General features: G+C 33.5%; 1 protein-coding gene across 1 annotated transcript; it reads right to left on the minus strand.

The window, feature by feature from the left end:
* Nucleotides 1–3327: 3327 nt before the first annotated feature.
* On the minus strand, nt 3328–10390 carry LOC134848859 (nucleoside diphosphate kinase A-like). Its single transcript, XM_063866367.1, has 6 exons — nt 10231–10390; nt 8488–8577; nt 7840–7949; nt 5817–5976; nt 4074–4163; nt 3328–3548 (listed from the first exon to the last, which is right to left on the minus strand). Exons 1-6 carry the CDS (start codon nt 10385–10387, stop codon nt 3328–3330), a joined length of 828 nt encoding a protein of 275 aa, XP_063722437.1. The 5' UTR covers nt 10388–10390.
* Between the last annotated feature and the right edge of the window lie 8724 nt (nt 10391–19114).

Genomic DNA, 19114 nt, shown 5'->3' on the forward strand with positions numbered 1-19114 from the left:
TTCAATAGGTTGGATTTGATACCGACTAATATCAGGCTAGCTGCGGCCAATCAGGGTGCAATCTATGTGGCCGGAAGGAAACACATCATCTCGCAGCAACTGGGAGGAAGGCATCTCTGGATGAGCTTTCTGGTTGTCGAAAACCTGGACAAATCCGACCAGTTCATCTTGGGACGCGACTTTGTGCGAAACTTTGACGTCACAACTGACCTCAACGATGGGTTGATACGAATCAAGGACCCAGGGAGGAAGTATGAAAAGGCACCTGTTAAAAGATCTCGTTAAATCAAGTAAAGATGCCCATTTTCCTAGATCGAAAAGTTGGGTTTAGGATGAGGAATTTGAATGAACTAAGTCACAACAGACAAGTATGTCTGGTCCTCAACCCAAACAGTAAGAGCTCAGCTATTTTAGGAAGATGCTTCTCACTCACTCAGAATTGACTATGCTTGAGTGTGTTGATGAACACACAGGCAACATCGTTGACGATACAACGTGGAAAGAAGCTTGGCTATGCATTGCCTCTGATCACAGAATATCAGAGTTTGGAGAACTTGAAGCGGGTCAAAGTGACTGAGTGTCCATCACGTGCCAACAAAGAATGTATATTGAAAAGAATAATGGAAATGAAGTCTTTCAAAAAAGTGTTTTCTATGAAATCGGAGACAGACGATGGGCTGTCTAGTTGCTCGAATTTCCCTGAGAGACCGACAGACCTAGAATTAGTGGCAGACAAACCAGTTCTACCTTAGATAGAACACCTGAAAGGCAAAACATTGGATAAGGAACTGAACTCCCTTAGGGGAGTGTTTAATAGGAACGCAGACGTTTTCCGAAACTCAAAGCCGACATAGGTTGTTGCAATTTTTTTGAACATGAGATAGAAATAGAAGAGGAATCGGTAACTCATAGGGAGGGAGCTATGAGAGGGAACCCACATTAGAGGCATATTGGAAAAAAATTGAGATGCTATTGGGGTATGACATGATTGAGCCATCAAAGTCCCCGTGGGCCTGTGGCGTAGTCATGGCTAAGAAGAAAGGGGGCAACTCAAGTTTTGTTGCAATTTACGCTATTTGAACGCAATAACGATGAAGGATGCATAAACGATCCCTCGCATCGACGAAAATCTCCAAGTTGGGAGATGCAAAATACTTCACGACGTTTTGTTTGAATTCTGTTTTGATTTTTCAAACAGCATGCTTCTAACAGTAAAAAAAGGATAATCCATTTTTAGACAATTGAACCAATCTTTTTGGGTCTTTAAAACATGCATTACAATCAATTTTTTCAATTTTATACAAATTCTATGCAGATTCTGTACAGATTTTTTACCGCAAAATAAATTCCATTTTGCTCGACTTTAGTGTCTTATTAGGTTGCATAAGATCGATTTTTTTTACTGTAGAAACTCTGTAAAAAACTCAAATATAAGTATTTTGCCACTGTGGGTAAGTAGAACGTAAGTGGTAAAATCATCTACACTCAAAAAATTTTAAGGTAAAATTACCCTAAATGAGTAAAAGTAAATAAATAAGGTGAAATTTATCTTAGCATTACCTTAACTTGGCCAGAAAAAATTAGTCAGGTAAATTTTACCCTAACTGAATTAAGGTAATATACCTTAATTTAACCTTAACTTTAAATTTAAAAAATTTGGAATGGATTTAATAAAACAGGAATACGGGATTTATTTAAAACCCGTTTTTCTCAAATTGGGTTGAGTTAGCTGAAAACTTATGGAGACAAAACTTGCTTAAAATTTTAGCAGAATTATTATGGTGCAATTTGTTTTGCGAATTTCGGGCCCAAAATTTTAACCCAAAAATGTGTCGTTTTGGTTATTCTTAGTTAATCAAAAATTACGCCAAAAATACCCAGTCGATCACAGACATAGTCATATCAAAGTGAGCCCCTTACGTAGCCCAACAAACTTCAAAAAGGGTATATTCTCCAGAACATTGTATAAGTTAATTTATTTTTGTTTGATGGACAAAAAAGGTAGTTTTTACTAGATAAAATACCAACTTTTTACATAAAAACAATTTTTAAACGGTTGGCAATTTTTTTGGAGAATATACGCATTTTAAAGTTTGTTGGGCTACGTAAGGGGCTCACTTTAATATGATTATGTCTGTGATCGACTCGGTAATTTTGGCGTAATTTTTGATTAACTAAGAATAACCAAAACGACACATTTTTGGGTTAAAATTTTGGGCCCGAAATTCGCAAAACAAATTGCACCATAATAATTCTACTAAAATTTTAAGCAAGTTTTGTCTCCATAAGTTTTCAGCTAACTCAACCCAATTTGAGAAAAACGGGTTTTAAATTTCAAGTTAAACGCGTTTTGTCCGGTTAATTTAAATCAGCACTGTATTTGTGTATGTATGCATGTATGAATGAATGTATTATTTGCTTAATACGACAAGATTTTTTTTATTAGTGAGTTTGGTATAGCAAATCATAACCTCATATTAGTTCAAACGATAGACGCAGAGAATTAGGGTTCTCACCTCAACACTTAAGGTTATTTTACCCTATTTTTTGTGTTTCTAAGGAAAAAATTTAAGGTGAAAATACCTTCCTTGAAGTTAAGGTAAATATAGGTAAATTACCTACTTTTTAGGGTAAGTTTTTCAGGTAAAATTACCTATAAAATTTTTTATGGAGTTTTTTAAAGACTTTTAGGGTAATTTAAGGTAAATTTTTAAGGTGTTTTAAGGTAGGTTAAGGCAGGGGCGGATTTAGGTGGAGCGGGGGGGGGGGGGGGCGGACCCCTCCCCCCTCAGGGATTCGACCCCCTGCCGACCCAAAGGGTCCCCCCTTTGATACTTTTTCAGAAATACATTTTTGGCCGACCGACCCTAAAATTTTTCTAAAGGCGCCTTTGGCGCCAATATATACTAACTTTGAGGGCAACGGCTTTTTTGACTGTTTTTTCAAAAATTAACCTGCGGCGCAGAAAATTTAGCCAAAATAGGGGCAAAACAGTGTTTGGGAGAGCTCAAAGAATCAATTTGGTCGACCTAAAAAAAAAAAGGTCGTCAAAATTTTCGATTTTTTTTGAAAAACGCCCCCCCCCCCCCCCTCGAGAAAATCCTAGATCCGCCCCTGGGTTGAGGTGTACTTAAGGCAGCGCAAAATTACCTTAATTGTTAAGGTGTTTTAAGATATTTTTTAAGGAAAATAACCTTAATTTTTTTGAGTGTATGGGATCTGCTGGCTGTATTGATGGTAATCATTAAACGCCTTAATCGCCCTCCTGCGACTAGATGAAAATTACTAAAAATTCATAGTAAATTTAGGCTTTTCAGTAAATTAGTTTCATTCGTACAGCCAGATGTGATCATTCGAATCCCACGAAGATATTTCTTCTTCTCTAAACCACAGACCGATTTCCTTCTGGGCTGATGCCACCGAGTCACTTCCGTGTACTATATTTCTTCCCACCGTGATTGTGAAGTCCCCCCTAATTGTCCCCGGCACACTCTCTTGGGGGTTTGTCGCTCCCAGCATAGCTCGACCTTGCTTAACTACGTTTTCTCCTACAAGATGATAAACACAAAACAAACGTTTTTTGAATACTTTTTTGCACAACATCAAGCGTTTAACTTGCGCGCAAAAAAACGAAGAAGAGGACTTTTAGTTTTTATACGCTACATCTATTTAAACCCCTCGATTCTGTTTGCCATTTAATAAAATTTATTTATTTGGCGACATTCGTTTCTTTGGTAGCAATATGCACTAATTCTGAAGGGCAGGCGCATCGAAAGAAGCTATATTTTATTAACAATTTCAAAATTGCTCATATATCTTATTTTGATTCTATAAAAATGTTGCTTCTCTGAAAATAGTTTTATAGTTTAGTTTAAGTTTCAAAGGTTTCGGCTTCGGCAGAATTCAAAAAACTTTAAAATGACTGGTTGACAAAAAAAACTGACAACAATTATTTTTTTCTAAAAACCATCATTACCAACCCCCCCCCCCGTGCTAAATAAAACAGGGTAATAAACAATCTTTTGATCTATTATAAAATGAAAACGCGGATCCTTAAACTCTAACCCTCTTACCTTCCCACACCATGGCTACAATTGGTCCACTGCGCATGTAGGTAATGAGGTCTTGGAAGAACTTCTTCGATTTCAGATCCTGTATCGCCCCTTCTCATTCAATCTATCCGTTTTTTGTTTATTGCTCCCTATTAAGTAGTTTATTATTAAGTAGTGCTAACTCAATATGCCCAGAAAAAAGTCATTAGGGTCTTATTTATGAATCAAACTGGAGTACCTTCTTAGTCGTAGTTTGATAAAACTTGACAGGGAAGTTTCACACAACTTGTCCACAAAGTACCTCTTTTTTGGTAATTACAGCTTATTAAACTAGATGCCGTAAATATCCATCACCTAATCGCTTAATTGCCAATCAAAATAAATCTATGATTCGATTAAACAGGATAGTGGTGATTTTAACACTATTATTCCAGATAATATTTAATATCATTGTCCTAATAAAAGATATACGTAAGAAAGTTTGATTAAGATCCAATCCGGAGGTTTTCTCCTACGCGTTTTTAAGGATGAGGAGACGAAATAATATCTGAATTAACAGTATCCAAGACATAAAATTTCTGTTTAATTTAAAAAAAAAATTGATTAGCGAAAAAGTGGTTGACAGCTAAAGGCATGTGGTCTACAAAATTTAAAATTAGAAAAATATATATTTTTTCTTGACAAGTTGTTCGAGTTTTCTTTGTCAGTTTTTATCAAATGATGACAAAAAAGGATGCATTATGATACAAACTGAACCGATTACTTTATCATCAAATTAGCATCTCTCTGTTGAAATTGCGGATTTTCGAAAAACTTCCTGTCTTGAATTGACAAAAAAATTCAAAAAAATATGCAACATTTTTGTTTCTTTTCTAGTTTTTTGAAAACCATCTCACGCCATGTTAAGGACAAAGTGTGGTTTTTTTCGCACATAGGAAATATATTTAGATAGGTTAAATAGCATGGCCAAAAATGAAAAAAAACTAATTCCATTATAAAATACATTTTCTGATAAAAAATTGACGAAAACTTCACCTTCGGTACAAAAACCATAGAATAAAAAAAACTGAAACGTTTTTTATACAGCTTCATTTTTTTTCACTATTTTGTTGCATTTATGTTTCGCATAATTTTTCTTTATCAACTTCAAACGTCAGAAATTTTACGTTATGATGGCACCATTAAAATTGCTTTTTGATTTTATCAGAAAGCCTATTGGTTTTTGATAGTTCTATCACTGTTTTTTCGATCGTTCCTGCCGATGAATCGCAATCGCATTACGACTACGAGCTGCTTAGACTCTCTCTTAAAATTTAAGAACTGTCTGTTCGTTTTTTGAAAATGGGTCAGGCTTTTTTCAAACAATTTTGAAACTTAGTTCAATCATAAAATTAATTTTTCTCAGTTTCAACCTAAATTCGGAATAATTCACTTGGTTGGCCGAAAAATTACGCATCTACCTAAAATTTTAACAATTGCCACAAACGTTTTTTGTGTTGCAGTTTTTTATGCTGATCGTTCCAATTTTGATACCAAAGTTATGCCAATCAAGTTTATGCTAGTCGATTCAAACTTAGTCTCTTCTTAATTCATTAGCAAGATGATATTTTCGGCAACAAAAAAATGATAAAAACTATTATGAACCTTTTTAGAAAATTTACATCTTTTTGTACTTAAGTTGTACTAAAACTTGTCCCTCTTCTGCAAATTTCTTGGATCTGCCCATATGCATGAAGTTCTATTTTTTCGATGAGGAAGAGCGACTAATTTCCTGATAGTGTTCCTCAAGCAATTCTCTTGTGGGTTGTAACATCTTCAGAGCCACCAGCTTGTAGCCTCTCCTCTCAAACCGAGTCAAGATTTCAGACACCAACTTCCTCTGAACTCCGTCGGGTTTGATAGCAACGAAACTCCGCTCCATCGCCTTCACAATAAACATCATTCAAGAAAGGTTTTTTCTTCTTTGGTCGAAAAATAATCTGAGTCGCTGCTATCTTAATATGAATACAGTGCTGATTTAAATTAACCGGACAAAACGCGTTAAACTTGAAATTTAAAACAAGTTTTTCTCAAATTGGGTTGAGTTTAGGTGAAAACTATGAAGACCAAACTTGCTTAAAACTTTAGCAGAATTAATATGGTGCAATTTGTTTTGCGAATTTCGGGCCCAAAAATTTAACCCAAAAATGGGTAATTTTGGCGTTTCTTAGTTAATCAAAAATTACGCCAAAAAAACCCAGTCGATCAAAGACATAATCATATCAAAGTGAGCCCCTTACGTAGCCCAACAAACTTCAAAAAGGGTATATTCTCCAGAACATTGTATAAGTTAATTTATTTTTGTTTGATGGACAAAAAAGGTAGTTTTTACTAGATAAAATACCAACTTTTTACATAAAAACAATTTTTAAACGGTTGGCAATTTTTTTGGAGAATATACGCATTTTAAAGTTTGTTGGGCTACGTAAGGGGCTCACTTTAATATGATTATGTCTGTGATCGACTCGGTAATTTTGGCGTAATTTTTGATTAACTAAGAATAACCAAAACGACACATTTTTGGGTTAAAATTTTGGGCCCGAAATTCGCAAAACAAATTGCACCATAATAATTCTGCTAAAATTTTAAGCAAGTTTTGTCTCCATAAGTTTGCAGCTAACTCAACCCAATTTGAGAAAAACGGGTTTTAAATTTCAAGTTAAACGCGTTTTGTCCGGTTAATTTAAATCAGCACTGTATTTGTGTATGTATGCATGTATGACTGAATGTATTATTTGCTTAATACGACAATTTTTTTTTTATTAGTGAGTTTGGTATAGCAATTCATAACCTCATATTGGTTCAAACGATAGACGCAGAGAATTAGGGTTCTCACCTCAACACTTAAGGTTATTTTACCCTATTTTTTGTGTTTCTAAGGAAAAAATTTAAGGTGAAAATACCTTCCTTGAAGTTAAGGTAAATATAGGTAAATTACCTACTTTTTAGGGTAAGTTTTTCAGGTAAAATTACCTATAAAATTACCTATAGAGTTTTTAAAGACTTTCAGGGTAATTTAAGGTAAATTTTTAGGGGGTTTTAAGGTAGGTTAAGGCAGGGGCGGAGTTAGGTGGAGCGGGGGGGGGGGCGGACCCCCCCTCAGGGATTCGACCCCCTGCCGACCCAAAGGGTCCCCCCTTTGATACTTTTTCAGAAATACATTTTTGGCCGACCGACCCTAAAATTTTTCTAAAGGCGCCTTTGGCGCCAATATATACTAACTTTGAGGGGAACGGCTTTTTTGACTGTTTTTTCAAAAATTAACCTGCGGCGCAGAAAATTTTGCCAAAATAGGGGCAAAACAGTGTTTGGGAGAGCTCAAAGAATCAATTTGGTCGACCTAAAAAAAAAAAAAAGGTCGTCAAAAAGGTCGTCAAAAAAAAAAGCGGCCCCCCCCCCCCTCGAGAAAATCCTAGATCCGCCCCTGGGTTGAGGTGTACTTAAGGCAGTGCAAAATTACCTTAATTGTTAAGGTGTTTTAAGATATTTTTTAAGGAAAATAACCTTAATTTTTTTGAGTGTATGGGATCTGCTGGCTGTATTGATGGTAATCATTAAACGCCTTAATCGCCCTCCTGCGACTAGATGAAAATTACTAAAAATTCATAGTAAATTTAGGCTTTTCAGTGAATTAGTTTCATTCGTACAGCCAGATGTGATCATTCGAATCCCACGAAGATATTTCTTCTTCTCTAAACCACAGACCGATTTCCTTCTGGGCTGATGCCACCGAGTCACTTCCGTGTACTATATTTCTTCCCACCGTGATTGTGAAGTCCCCCCTAATTGTCCCCGGCACACTCTCTTGGGGGTTTGTCGCTCCCAGCATAGCTCGACCTTGCTTAACTACGTTTTCTCCTACAAGATGATAAACACAAAACAAACGTTTTTGAATACTTTTTTGCACAACATCAAGCGTTTAACTTGCGCGCAAAAAAAAACGAAAAAGAGGACTTTTAGTTTTTATACGCTACATTTATGTAAACCCCTCGATTCTGTTTGCCATTTAATAAAATTTATTTATTTGGCGACATTCGTTTCTTTGGTAGCAATATGCACTAATTCTGAAGGGCAGGCGCATCGAAAGAAGCTATATTTTATTAACAATTTCAAAATTGCTCATATATCTTATTTTGATTCTATAAAAATGTTGCTTCGCAGAAAATAGTTTTATAGTTTAGTTTAAGTTTCAAAGGTTTCGGCTTCGGCAGAATTCAAAAAACTTTAAAATGACTGGTTGACAAAAAAAAACTGACAACAATTATTTTTTTCTAAAAACCATCATTACCAACCCCCCCCCCCCCCCCACCCCCGTGCTTAATAAAACACGGTAATAAACAACCTTTTAATCTATTATAAAATGAAAACGCAGATCCTTAAACTCTAACCCTCTTACCTTCCCACACCATGGCTACAATTGGTCCACTGCGCATGTAGGTAATGAGGTCTTGGAAGAACTTCTTCGATTTCAGATCCTGTATCGCCCCTTCTCATTCAATCTATCCGTTTTTTGTTTATTGCTCCCTATTAAGTAGTTTATTATTAAGTAGTGCTAACTCAATATGCCCAGAAAAAAGTCATTAGGGTCTTATTTATGAATCAAACTGGAGTACCTTCTTAGTCGTAGTTTGATAAAACTTGACAGGGAAGTTTCACACAACTTGTCCACAAAGTACCTCTTTTTTGGTAATTACAGCTTATTAAACTAGATGCCGTAAATATCCATCACCTAATCGCTTAATTGCCAATCAAAATAAATCTATGATTCGATTAAACAGGATAGTGGTGATTTTAACACTATTATTCCAGATAATATTTCATATCATTGTCCTAATAAAAGATATACGTAAGAAAGTTTGATTAAGATCCAATCCGGAGGTTTTCTCCAAAGCGTTTTTAAGGATGAGGAGACGAAATAATATCTGAATTAACAGTATCAAAGACATAAAATTTCTGTTTAATTTTAAAAAAAAATTGATTAGCGAAAAAGCGATTGACAGCTAAAGGCATGTGGTCTACAAAATTTAAAATTAAAAAAATATATGTTTTTTCTTGACAATTTGTTTGAGTTTTCTTTGCCAATTTTTATCAAATGATGACAAAAAAGGATGCATTATGATACAAACTAAACCGATTACTTTATCATCCAATTAGCATCTCTCTGTTGAAATCGCGGATTTTCGAAAAACTTCCTGTCTTGAATTGACAAAAAATTCAAAAAAATATGCAACATTTTTTGTTTCTTTTCTAGTTTTTTGAAAACCATCTCACGCCATGTTAAGGACAAAGTGTGGTTTTTTTCGCACATAGGAAATATATTTAGATAGATTAAATAGCATGGCCAAAAATGAAAAAAAACTAATTCCATTATAAAATACATTTTCTGATAAAAAATTGACGAAAACTTCACCTTCGGTACAAAAACCATAGAATAAAAAAAACTGAAACGTTTTTTATACAGCTTCATTTTTTTCACTATTTTGTTGCATTTATGTTTCGCATAATTTTTCTTTATCAACTTCAAACATCAGAAATTTTACGTTTTGATGGCACCATTAAAATTGCTTTTTGATTTTATCAGAAAGCCTATTGGTTTTTGATAGTTCTATCACTGTTTTTTCGAGCGTTCCTGCCGATGAATCGCAATCGCATTACGACTCCGAGCTGCTTAGACTCCCTCTTAAAATTTAAGAACTGTCTGTTAGTTTTTTGAAAATGGGTCAGGCTTTTTTCAAACAATTTTGAAACTTAGTTCAATCATAAAATTAATTTTTCTCAGTTTCAACCTAAATTCGGAATAATTCACTTGGTTGGCCGAAAAATTACGCATCTACCTAAAATTTTAACAATTGCCACAAACGTTTTTTGTGTTGCAGTTTTTTATGCTGATCGTTCCAATTTTGATACCAAAGTTATGCCAATCAAGTTTATGCTAGTCGATTCAAACTTAGTCTCTTCTTAATTCATTAGCAAGATGATATTTTCGGCAACAAAAAAAATGATAAAAACTATTATGAACCTTTTTAGAAAATTTACATCTTTTTGTACTTAAGTTGTACTAAAACTTGTCCCTCTTCTGCAAATTTCTTGGACCTGCCCATATGCATGAAGTTCTATTTTTTCGATGAGGAAGAGCGACTGATTTCCTGATAGTGTTCCTCAAGCAATTCTCTTGTGGGTTGTAACATCTTCAGAGCCACCAGCTTGTAGCCTCTCCTCTCAAACCGAGACAAGATTTCAGACACCAACTTCCTCTGAACTCCGTCGGGTTTGATAGCAACGAAACTCCGCTCCATCGCCTTCACAATAAACATCATTCACGAAAGGTTTTTTCTTCTTTGGTCGAAAAATAATCTGAGTCGCTGCTATCTTAATATGAATACAGTGCTGATTTAAATTAACAGGACAAAACGCGTTAAACTTGAAATTTAAAACCCGTTTTTCTCAAATTGGGTTGAGTTTAGGTGAAAACTATGAAGACCAAACTTGCTTAAAACTTTAGCAGAAATAATATGGTGCAATTTGTTTTGCGAATTTCGGGCCCCAAAAATTTAACCCAAAAATGGGTAATTTTGGCGTTTCTTAGTTAATCAAAAATTACGCCAAAAAAACCCAGTCGATCAAAGACATAATCATATCAAAGTGAGCCCCTTACGTAGCCGAACAAACTTCAAAAAGGGTATATTCTCCAGAACATTGTATAAGTTAATATATTTTTGTTTGATAAACAAAAAAGGTCGTTTTTACTAGATAAAATACCAACTTTTTACATAAAAACAATTTTTAAACGGTTTGCAATTGTTTTTGGAGAATATACTCTTTTTAAAGTTTGTTGAGCTACGTAAGGGGCTAACTTTGGTTTAATTATGTCTGTGATCGACTGGATATTTTTTGGCGTAATTTTTGATTAAATAAGAAAAACCAAAATGACCCATTTTTAGGGTAAAATTTGGGGCCCGAATTTCGTAAAACAAATTACGCCATGTTAATTCTGCTAAAATTTTAAGTAAGTTTTGTTTACATAAGTTTTCACCTAAACTCAACCGAATTTGAGAAAAACGCGTTTCAAATTTGAAGTTTAGCTCGTTTTGTCCGGTTAATTTAAATCAGCACTGTTGGAACCAGATATAAACTATATTTATTCTTTGGTTATACATTGAATTTTTTACCTCTATAAAATATTTAATATTAACCAATAACGATCCATCTAACTAACAATCCACTTATTTGTAAGTGCTGAAAATACTTGTGATTTCAGCACTAGAGAGATTTGAATTTAACTTAGAAATTAGTTAACTCTCCCAGAGAACGTTAGCAATCGCAAAAAGCCAGTATACTCTAGATCTTTTGAGCCTAGCAGAGACTAGTTAAACACCCTGAGACTAGTAGACATGAGAGTAAGATTAGGATCGGTATTAGACTAAGGAGTTGCACGAATCTATCCGGCCGAAAATAAGATAGCGTGACGAGCAGACGATGTACCCTATCCGAAATTACTCTATGAGTTACACCTCGAATCGAACTCATCTGGTGCGATCATAAGTCTCAATCAAGACCTTAAAAAACAAATTAGTTTAGAACTAACAGATAGATTAGAATTAGACAAAATTATTATCAAAATGTTATATGATAATAACCTAATTGAAATGTCCCTACGACTCAATAGATCAGAACCGCTATTTCGCACAATAATAGAACTACCAGGCATTGTAAGAAGATCTCGGACAAGAGACGATATACGACTAAGAAGAAACTTACCATTAAGTTTCATGGTCGTACAGCGACAGCCAGACCAAACTTTTATGTTAAGCAATTTAATAGCAAAGAATTTAGAGTTTCATTTGCAAACATAGAACCCTTGAAGAAGAATCTTCAATGATTACTACAGGCGCTAAATCCTATTTATTATTGTACAATAACGATTTATAAAAACATCTCAAATCGTTCCCTCCAAATCTGCAGTAAAATTGAAAAAGATATCTGAAAAATATATTTATTAAAAGAAAAAAGAAAAATTAGTTGAGATGATCATTAATTATTAGTATAAACAAATCATCCTAGCATCCCCCGCTTCATCACATAAACATAAGAGCAAACATTTAAACCACTAATATCATCAAACACTAAAATTTTCATCAAATAAATTTAAATTATCTTTAAAACCTTATCTAAATTTTTATCTTTCTTTCATCTCAATTGATGCAATCTTAAACTAGATCATGAAGGCTTCCCTTGGATCTTCATTGAAAATTAAATTAAAACCATTTTATATCATTAAACTTTATATACCGATCATCATGGCCTATCCTTTGATCAAAAAAAGAACAATTTTGTTCTCCCCCACCCAATAATAAAGTGTCTAACGACCTCAAACTTCGATTCATACCCCAACCCTTTTAAAAAAAAAACCAGGAGTAATAGAAATTTTTCAAACACACTAACCATTCAAATTAAGCTAAACAGTGAAGAATTTCGGTTACTCATCCTTCACTTAATCCCCCCTCTTACCTGACCCAGGCTAAACCTTAAATCTTAGTAAGTATTAAAATAGTATCTAACGAACTACTTGTGTTCTAATTATACCTGAACCTTGTGGATCCATTAACTATTCTCCAACCGTTGAACACAATCACTACCCCTAAGTAAGATTAAGTAAGTTAACACCTTCACTTAGAATAACCACGAGGAAATAAAAATCATTCTTCGGAACCGATATATACTTTTCTCTCCAACCCTACATAAAAGACCCAAGTTAAGCTAACCAAAAAATTGTAAGGACTAACAATCTAGGATTTTAAAATCACTTATAACAACCTTGCACCCTTCATCCTAAACCTTATGTCACTGAACAATTTAGGAAATAAACAAACAATCGTATTACTTAATTGTAAAATAAATAACGAAACATACGATCTTGTAATTACACCGCATAAACAAACAATAGGATATATTCGCACAAAACGGCAAACAATAAAAAGAAAAACATTAAGTAAGCAAAGACACATTACACGAAAAAGATTTTCAAAGCGTAGAAACGCAGTCTCTGAATCAGATGGCAGCGATTTTGATGCACTCTAAAAACTAAAAGATACAGTAAATAAAAATTACCCAGTTCATGATCAATTCTACTTTTCCGATTCAGAAGCTACATCACAATCATCAAAACAAGGAAAAAGAAGAATAAAAAGATATACAAAAATAAACCAGTACGTTTATAAAGTTAGAACCAACCAATCAGACACATTGAACATTAGGCTCTGACAGTCATAAACCGAAAAAATGAGTCAAAGCCCAAGTGACGAAAGTCCAGACAAAGACTCAGTTTTCCCATTTATCATCATTTCACTCACTGAAGACAGAGGACAAACACAATTTTGTCATAACCTAATCGCAAATATATTTGAACAAGGAATTACCCCATGTAAAGCAGAATTTCCAGAAATAAAAATCAAAAGACAAATTGTCGACCATTACATAAAAGGAATATGTAGCTTAACACAACAATATGGAATTTACACCATAGAACTCAGTACAACAAAAAGTTTCCCTACAAATATGTTATCCAAACGGATAATGTCGATATAGAATTCTCAAAAGTATTCACAGAATACATTAAAAACATACAACATCAAAATTCACAGCGAGCAAATTCAATTTTCACTAACGATGTTTTTGCAATAATATATAATTATTTATCTATACTAGAAAAGAAAGAAACCGAAAGCACATCACCGGTTTAAACATCAAGACACGCAAATGTAAGAAATGAAATTGCCGCATTCTCAGCATTTTTAAACACAATCCTTGAAAATTTTTTCAAATAACGAAACTTCACCAAATGTTAAACACGATTTACAAAAAATCTTAGCATGGTTTATAATAGACTATTTTACCCACAACACGCACAAGCAGGAAAATTTTTAGAAACCAGAGTACAAATGACGACACTGTCATTGCCGAACAATCAGATTACGTTTGGGACCCTGAATGGTCTAATCCAGTATTTCTGAACATTCAAATAGACATCTCAAGTCAAGCAATCAGTACAATAACTATTCACAAAGATTATATAAAAGTAATACCACTGACAATAGATGCAACACTTTTATACTATAATTGATTTTTACCTGATAGACAACAAAATTATAGTTTAAATTCAACTCTTGTGCAACAAGAAAACTTAAATGGAACTAGAAATCTTACACAACAAGATATTCAAACACCATCACATTTTACAAATGAAGAAACAGTTGAAACCATTGTAACAACCACACAACAGAGTATTTCACCAACACATCCAAATCTTACAACGCCAAAACCAAAGACTTCAATGTTACCCCAAGTAACATTACAACCTACAATTAAACCCTCGGTTGCTCCAAAATATTCACATATGGATTACCAAACACTTAGACCAATGACGAAACCACGACAAAAACAAAGCAAATTCCCCAGAAATAATTTTGCAGAACACAATTATAACTATGTAAATAGATCGCAAACATCTAAACCTCGTCGTACAAATCAGCATAATCGTTCATTTTCACAACAACAAAATCCCCGACAACACACATCAAATTTCGTTAATTTTAATGATAACCCACGTATTCCAACAGACCTAAAAGAAAACTATCCACTTTTTTAACAGAATGAAAATAGTAAAAAACCATACCAATATAAACAAAAAAACACCCTACTATACACCTAATTATCATTCATCAGATGATGGCGATTTTCATGACCAAAACCATCAACAAAATTTTCAAAACTAAAGACTCCAGTCTTATCACGTAAATCAACCAGATATTTTTGAACCATATACACGAGAACAACATATGCGACAACCTAGATCAAATGACGAACCTCAAAATAAGAAATTTTTATTCACAAAATCCAGCAAATACTGATTATTATCAACCAATGCAAATGCAAAACGAAATACGACTACCATATTATTTACAACAACATGAGATAACAAAAAACCAACTGACAAATATTTCACAAATTCCAAATGCCGCAGAATCACTACAGATGACAATAAATCCATACCTCATGGGTGGATCATCAATAACATCAAATAAACCACTAATGGTATTCGCAGGCACAGACCCTGAATATTCTGTAGAAGACTACTTAAATGCAGTCACAGCAAATTTATTTTTAAATATCAGACCTGAACCAATTAATACACCACTCCATTAAAATTGGATACATAGACGCACAGCGTTAATCTAAACAATACTTGATGGCGCAGCTCAGAAATGATTTTCAGTTTTACCAATAGATATAAAAACAAATTGGAAAAAATTTACATAAGAATTTTCAAAAATGTTTGATTCTGAAAGAAATAAACAACACCAAAGAGTTTTATGCAATTAAATTCGCAGACTACCAAACGAAACAATTAAACACTTGGCAGTTAGAATCGAAACAATAGTTCGAAAAGCATATTCACTAAACACTCATAATTATAAAAACACAAAAATGACAGAAATTTTGATGATGAATCTAACACCCCAATTAAGAAAAATAGCTATGAAAAAGAGAGCATCACATCCCTCATCAATTCGAGAACCAGACTTAGATTTCAGTAAACTAGTTGACAAATTAGAACAAGCAGAAATCACAATGATACTTGAAGAAACAGAAAATCCTAAACAACAATAGAAACGAAACAAATACCACACAAATAAACAACATACACGATTCAGATGTAGACCTAACTGAAAAAAATCACTGACATATATCAATTTCGAACTTTTAAGAGAAAATCCCAAATTCAAAAGTAAACCATCTTTCAAGAAATGGTGTAATTATTGTCGAAGATACGGACATAGCATTGCCGAATGTAGACAAAAACAAGAACCAAACAAATCATTCTACCAATACATGAAAAAGGATCAAAATTTACCAAACAAAAACATATATAGTAATAACAGCTCTGGTAAATCACTCCCAAATAATTCAAATTACTCAAGAAACCAATCACCCTATAACTCTAATTATAGAGGTAGATCACCAGAACAAAGAAACTCACGAAATTTCTCACAAAACAGATATAGTCGATCAAATAGCCAAAACAACCAGTATAGAAACAACTGTTCACGATCAAACTTAAACAGAAGACAATTTTTTGATCCCAGTTCCCATTCAGATTCTAGGAATAAACACTATTCAAACGATAGATCACGTAATTCATCATACAGTAGAAATAGAAACTACTCAAATAACAGGAATAGAAGTTATTCAAATAACAGAAACCAACGTTACCAAAACAATAGATCAAGGAAAAATTCCTATAACAGATCTAATTATCAAGGAAACAACAACAATTACTATAATAGGTCACGAAACAACTCACAAAATAGGAATCCCAACTATAACAATCGAAGAAATTATTCTCAATCCCCTTATCGAAACAACAATGGTTACCCGGATTCCCAACACAAATATAGAAGTAACACACCGAAACATCAGCGACAAATTAATCAGGTACCAACAACTGAAGAAACAACTTCAGATCCCCCTGGTATTGACAACACAGAAAGTACAGAACTACAATTAAACCATATTAATTGTGAATCAACAGACAGCGAGAGTGATACAAATAGCACTATCTCAGTTAATAAGATCGCAGTCGAAAACGACTACGAACCCATCATATACCAACAACCCTTTAGATCACACATTTACGAAAATCAATCTGAACTTCTTCAAGACTACTATACTAGACCCATAAGAAACGATGTATCAATTGAACAGAATGTAAACGAAATAAATGCAGTAGTCAATAACGAAAAACAACACTCAAGTACAAATCACATTTACCAAAATATACAAAAAGAACAGCCAAGAGAAAAAAATTGTACAAGACCATTTCTCTTAGAAAGCCCAAAAAGTAAAGAATTTCAACCACCCGATCTTGAAATAGATTTTTTAATTGATTCAGGAGCAGAATCAAATATTATAAACATCCCTCTTTGGAATGAAATCAAATCGTTACACCCAATCCTAACACCTATAAAGACCGCTAGTTAATTAGAAACAGCATAAGGATCAACATTAGTAAATTAAGGAAACATCCAACTTTTCTTTGTTCCCACTAGATCAATGGAACAGAATAAAATACTAAATAAACCATTTAGACAAACATTTCACATTACAGACATAAAACACAAAATCATTGGCATAGCTTTTATAACTAAATTAATTCCCAGAATAATCATTCTGAATAGCAAATTCCATTTAAAAGATAAATACACAAGGACAAAAAACGCAACCTTAACATTCTTTTAAATATTAAACAAACAACCATCATTTTTCTCCAAGTTTTAACCTATTTACAACCAGGAACAAAAATACCTGAAACCACTATCAGGAAATGTATATATTTTTTCAATCGAACAAGTCCACCAGTACGATAGGGACCAAAACAATTAACATCTCTTTATGTCAGGTCTTGAATTTAAACCAATCCATAAAATTTTTAGAATCACAATCTTATCCATAAAATACGTGAATCATTCAAACTCCGATATTATTTCATTTTACGTATATAACAATTCACCATACCAGATAACACTACCCTTAGGACACTTAGGATACTGTGAAACAAATGCTACAACTTCACCCACAAATAAAGTAGCATATCGCGTCAATAATAAACTACAATTACTAGATATATGTCAATCAACAATTCTGGATGAAGAATTATCAATAATCAACTTAATAAGCAACGAAAAAAAAAACACTGCCTATTTCACAAAAACACCATATTTTAAACCAACGTTTAAAACATGACATTATACGGAAGAACAACAAAAGTTTCTAACAATGTTTAATTTTCAACATTCCCAAATAACACAAAAAGAATTCGATAAATTAGCCGAAACGCTATTAAAATTTCCAACAGTTTATGCAACATCTAAATTCGATGTTGGAAAAATTAGTTCACCAGTACATTTACCTTTAAAACCTGGCGCAGTTTAAAAAGAAAACAAGCAAGTAAAGTACCGATACATTTACAAAATAAAGTAAACAGACTACTTGAATTTTTAGAACAATATGAAATTATATCACCAGTAAGCAAAGAAGAACAACCAAAAGGTAACACCTTTATCAAACCAGTTATCATCTTAGCTAAAGGAGAATCACTAAAAATTGTTCTAGATGCTAGATACCTCAATTCGCTAATTGACGAAACTAAATGTAATTGGCCCATTGAACCTATTTAAGTAATTCTAACAAAAATAAATGGTAAATACTTCACAACCGCAGATATGAATAGTACATGCAATCAAATGCCACTAGATGAACAGTCACGACGAGTAACACAATTTTTTATTGGAAATCAACAATACGAATTCAATAGATTATTCTATGATATTTCCAAAGGACCAGCAGTTTTTTCAGCTTTAATGAGTAAAATTTTAAGACCATTTATACTCAAGAAACATGCAATCACATACTTAGATGATGTTTCCATGCAGTCACAAACGAAGGACGAAATGTTTATAATTTTAGAACAATATCATCAAATACTCAAAAATGAAAACATGAAAGCAGCCCCAGACAAATCACATTTTTTCTTAACACGCGTAAAATTTCTTGGCCACATTATCGAAAGTAACACTAAAACTCCAATGAAATCATGAATACACGCGATTCAGAAACTTCAACCACCCACAAATAAAAAGAAAATCCAAGAATTCCTTGTAATGTTAAATTTCTTTATTAAATATGTATACAAAATGCAATTATTCTTAAGACCTTTCTATATCATCCTTAGACAACAAAATAACTTCGAATGGACCACCGAACATCGAACAAGATTCAAAGAAATAAAAAATTTGGTAATAGAACAAATATCAAATACAATCCTTGATCCGAATCAACCATTTTATGCAATGTGCGGTGCTTCAAACTTTGTCATCGGCGCAGCATTACTACAATCACACAGTGGAACAAACAAAATGAATCTTGTATCGGCAAATTGTCGCTTAGTTACACAAGCTGAACTACGA

This window comes from Symsagittifera roscoffensis, chromosome 6, assembly GCF_963678635.1.
Source record: "Symsagittifera roscoffensis chromosome 6, txSymRosc1.1, whole genome shotgun sequence".
Taxonomy (NCBI): Eukaryota; Metazoa; Xenacoelomorpha; order Acoela; family Convolutidae; genus Symsagittifera; species Symsagittifera roscoffensis.

Excerpts from the sequence above, each read along its gene's own strand:
- LOC134848859 (XM_063866367.1), bottom strand. The coding sequence starts at position 10,387 with ATGGAGCGGAGTTTCGTTGCTATCAAACCCGACGGAGTTCAGAGGAAG. Across the intron at positions 7,950-8,487 it reads TGTAGCCATGGTGTGGGAAG|GAGAAAACGTAGTTAAGCAA; the intron begins GTAAGAGGGTTA and ends ATCATCTTGTAG. Across the intron at positions 3,549-4,073 it reads TGTAGCCATGGTGTGGGAAG|GAGAAAACGTAGTTAAGCAA; the intron begins GTAAGAGGGTTA and ends ATCATCTTGTAG.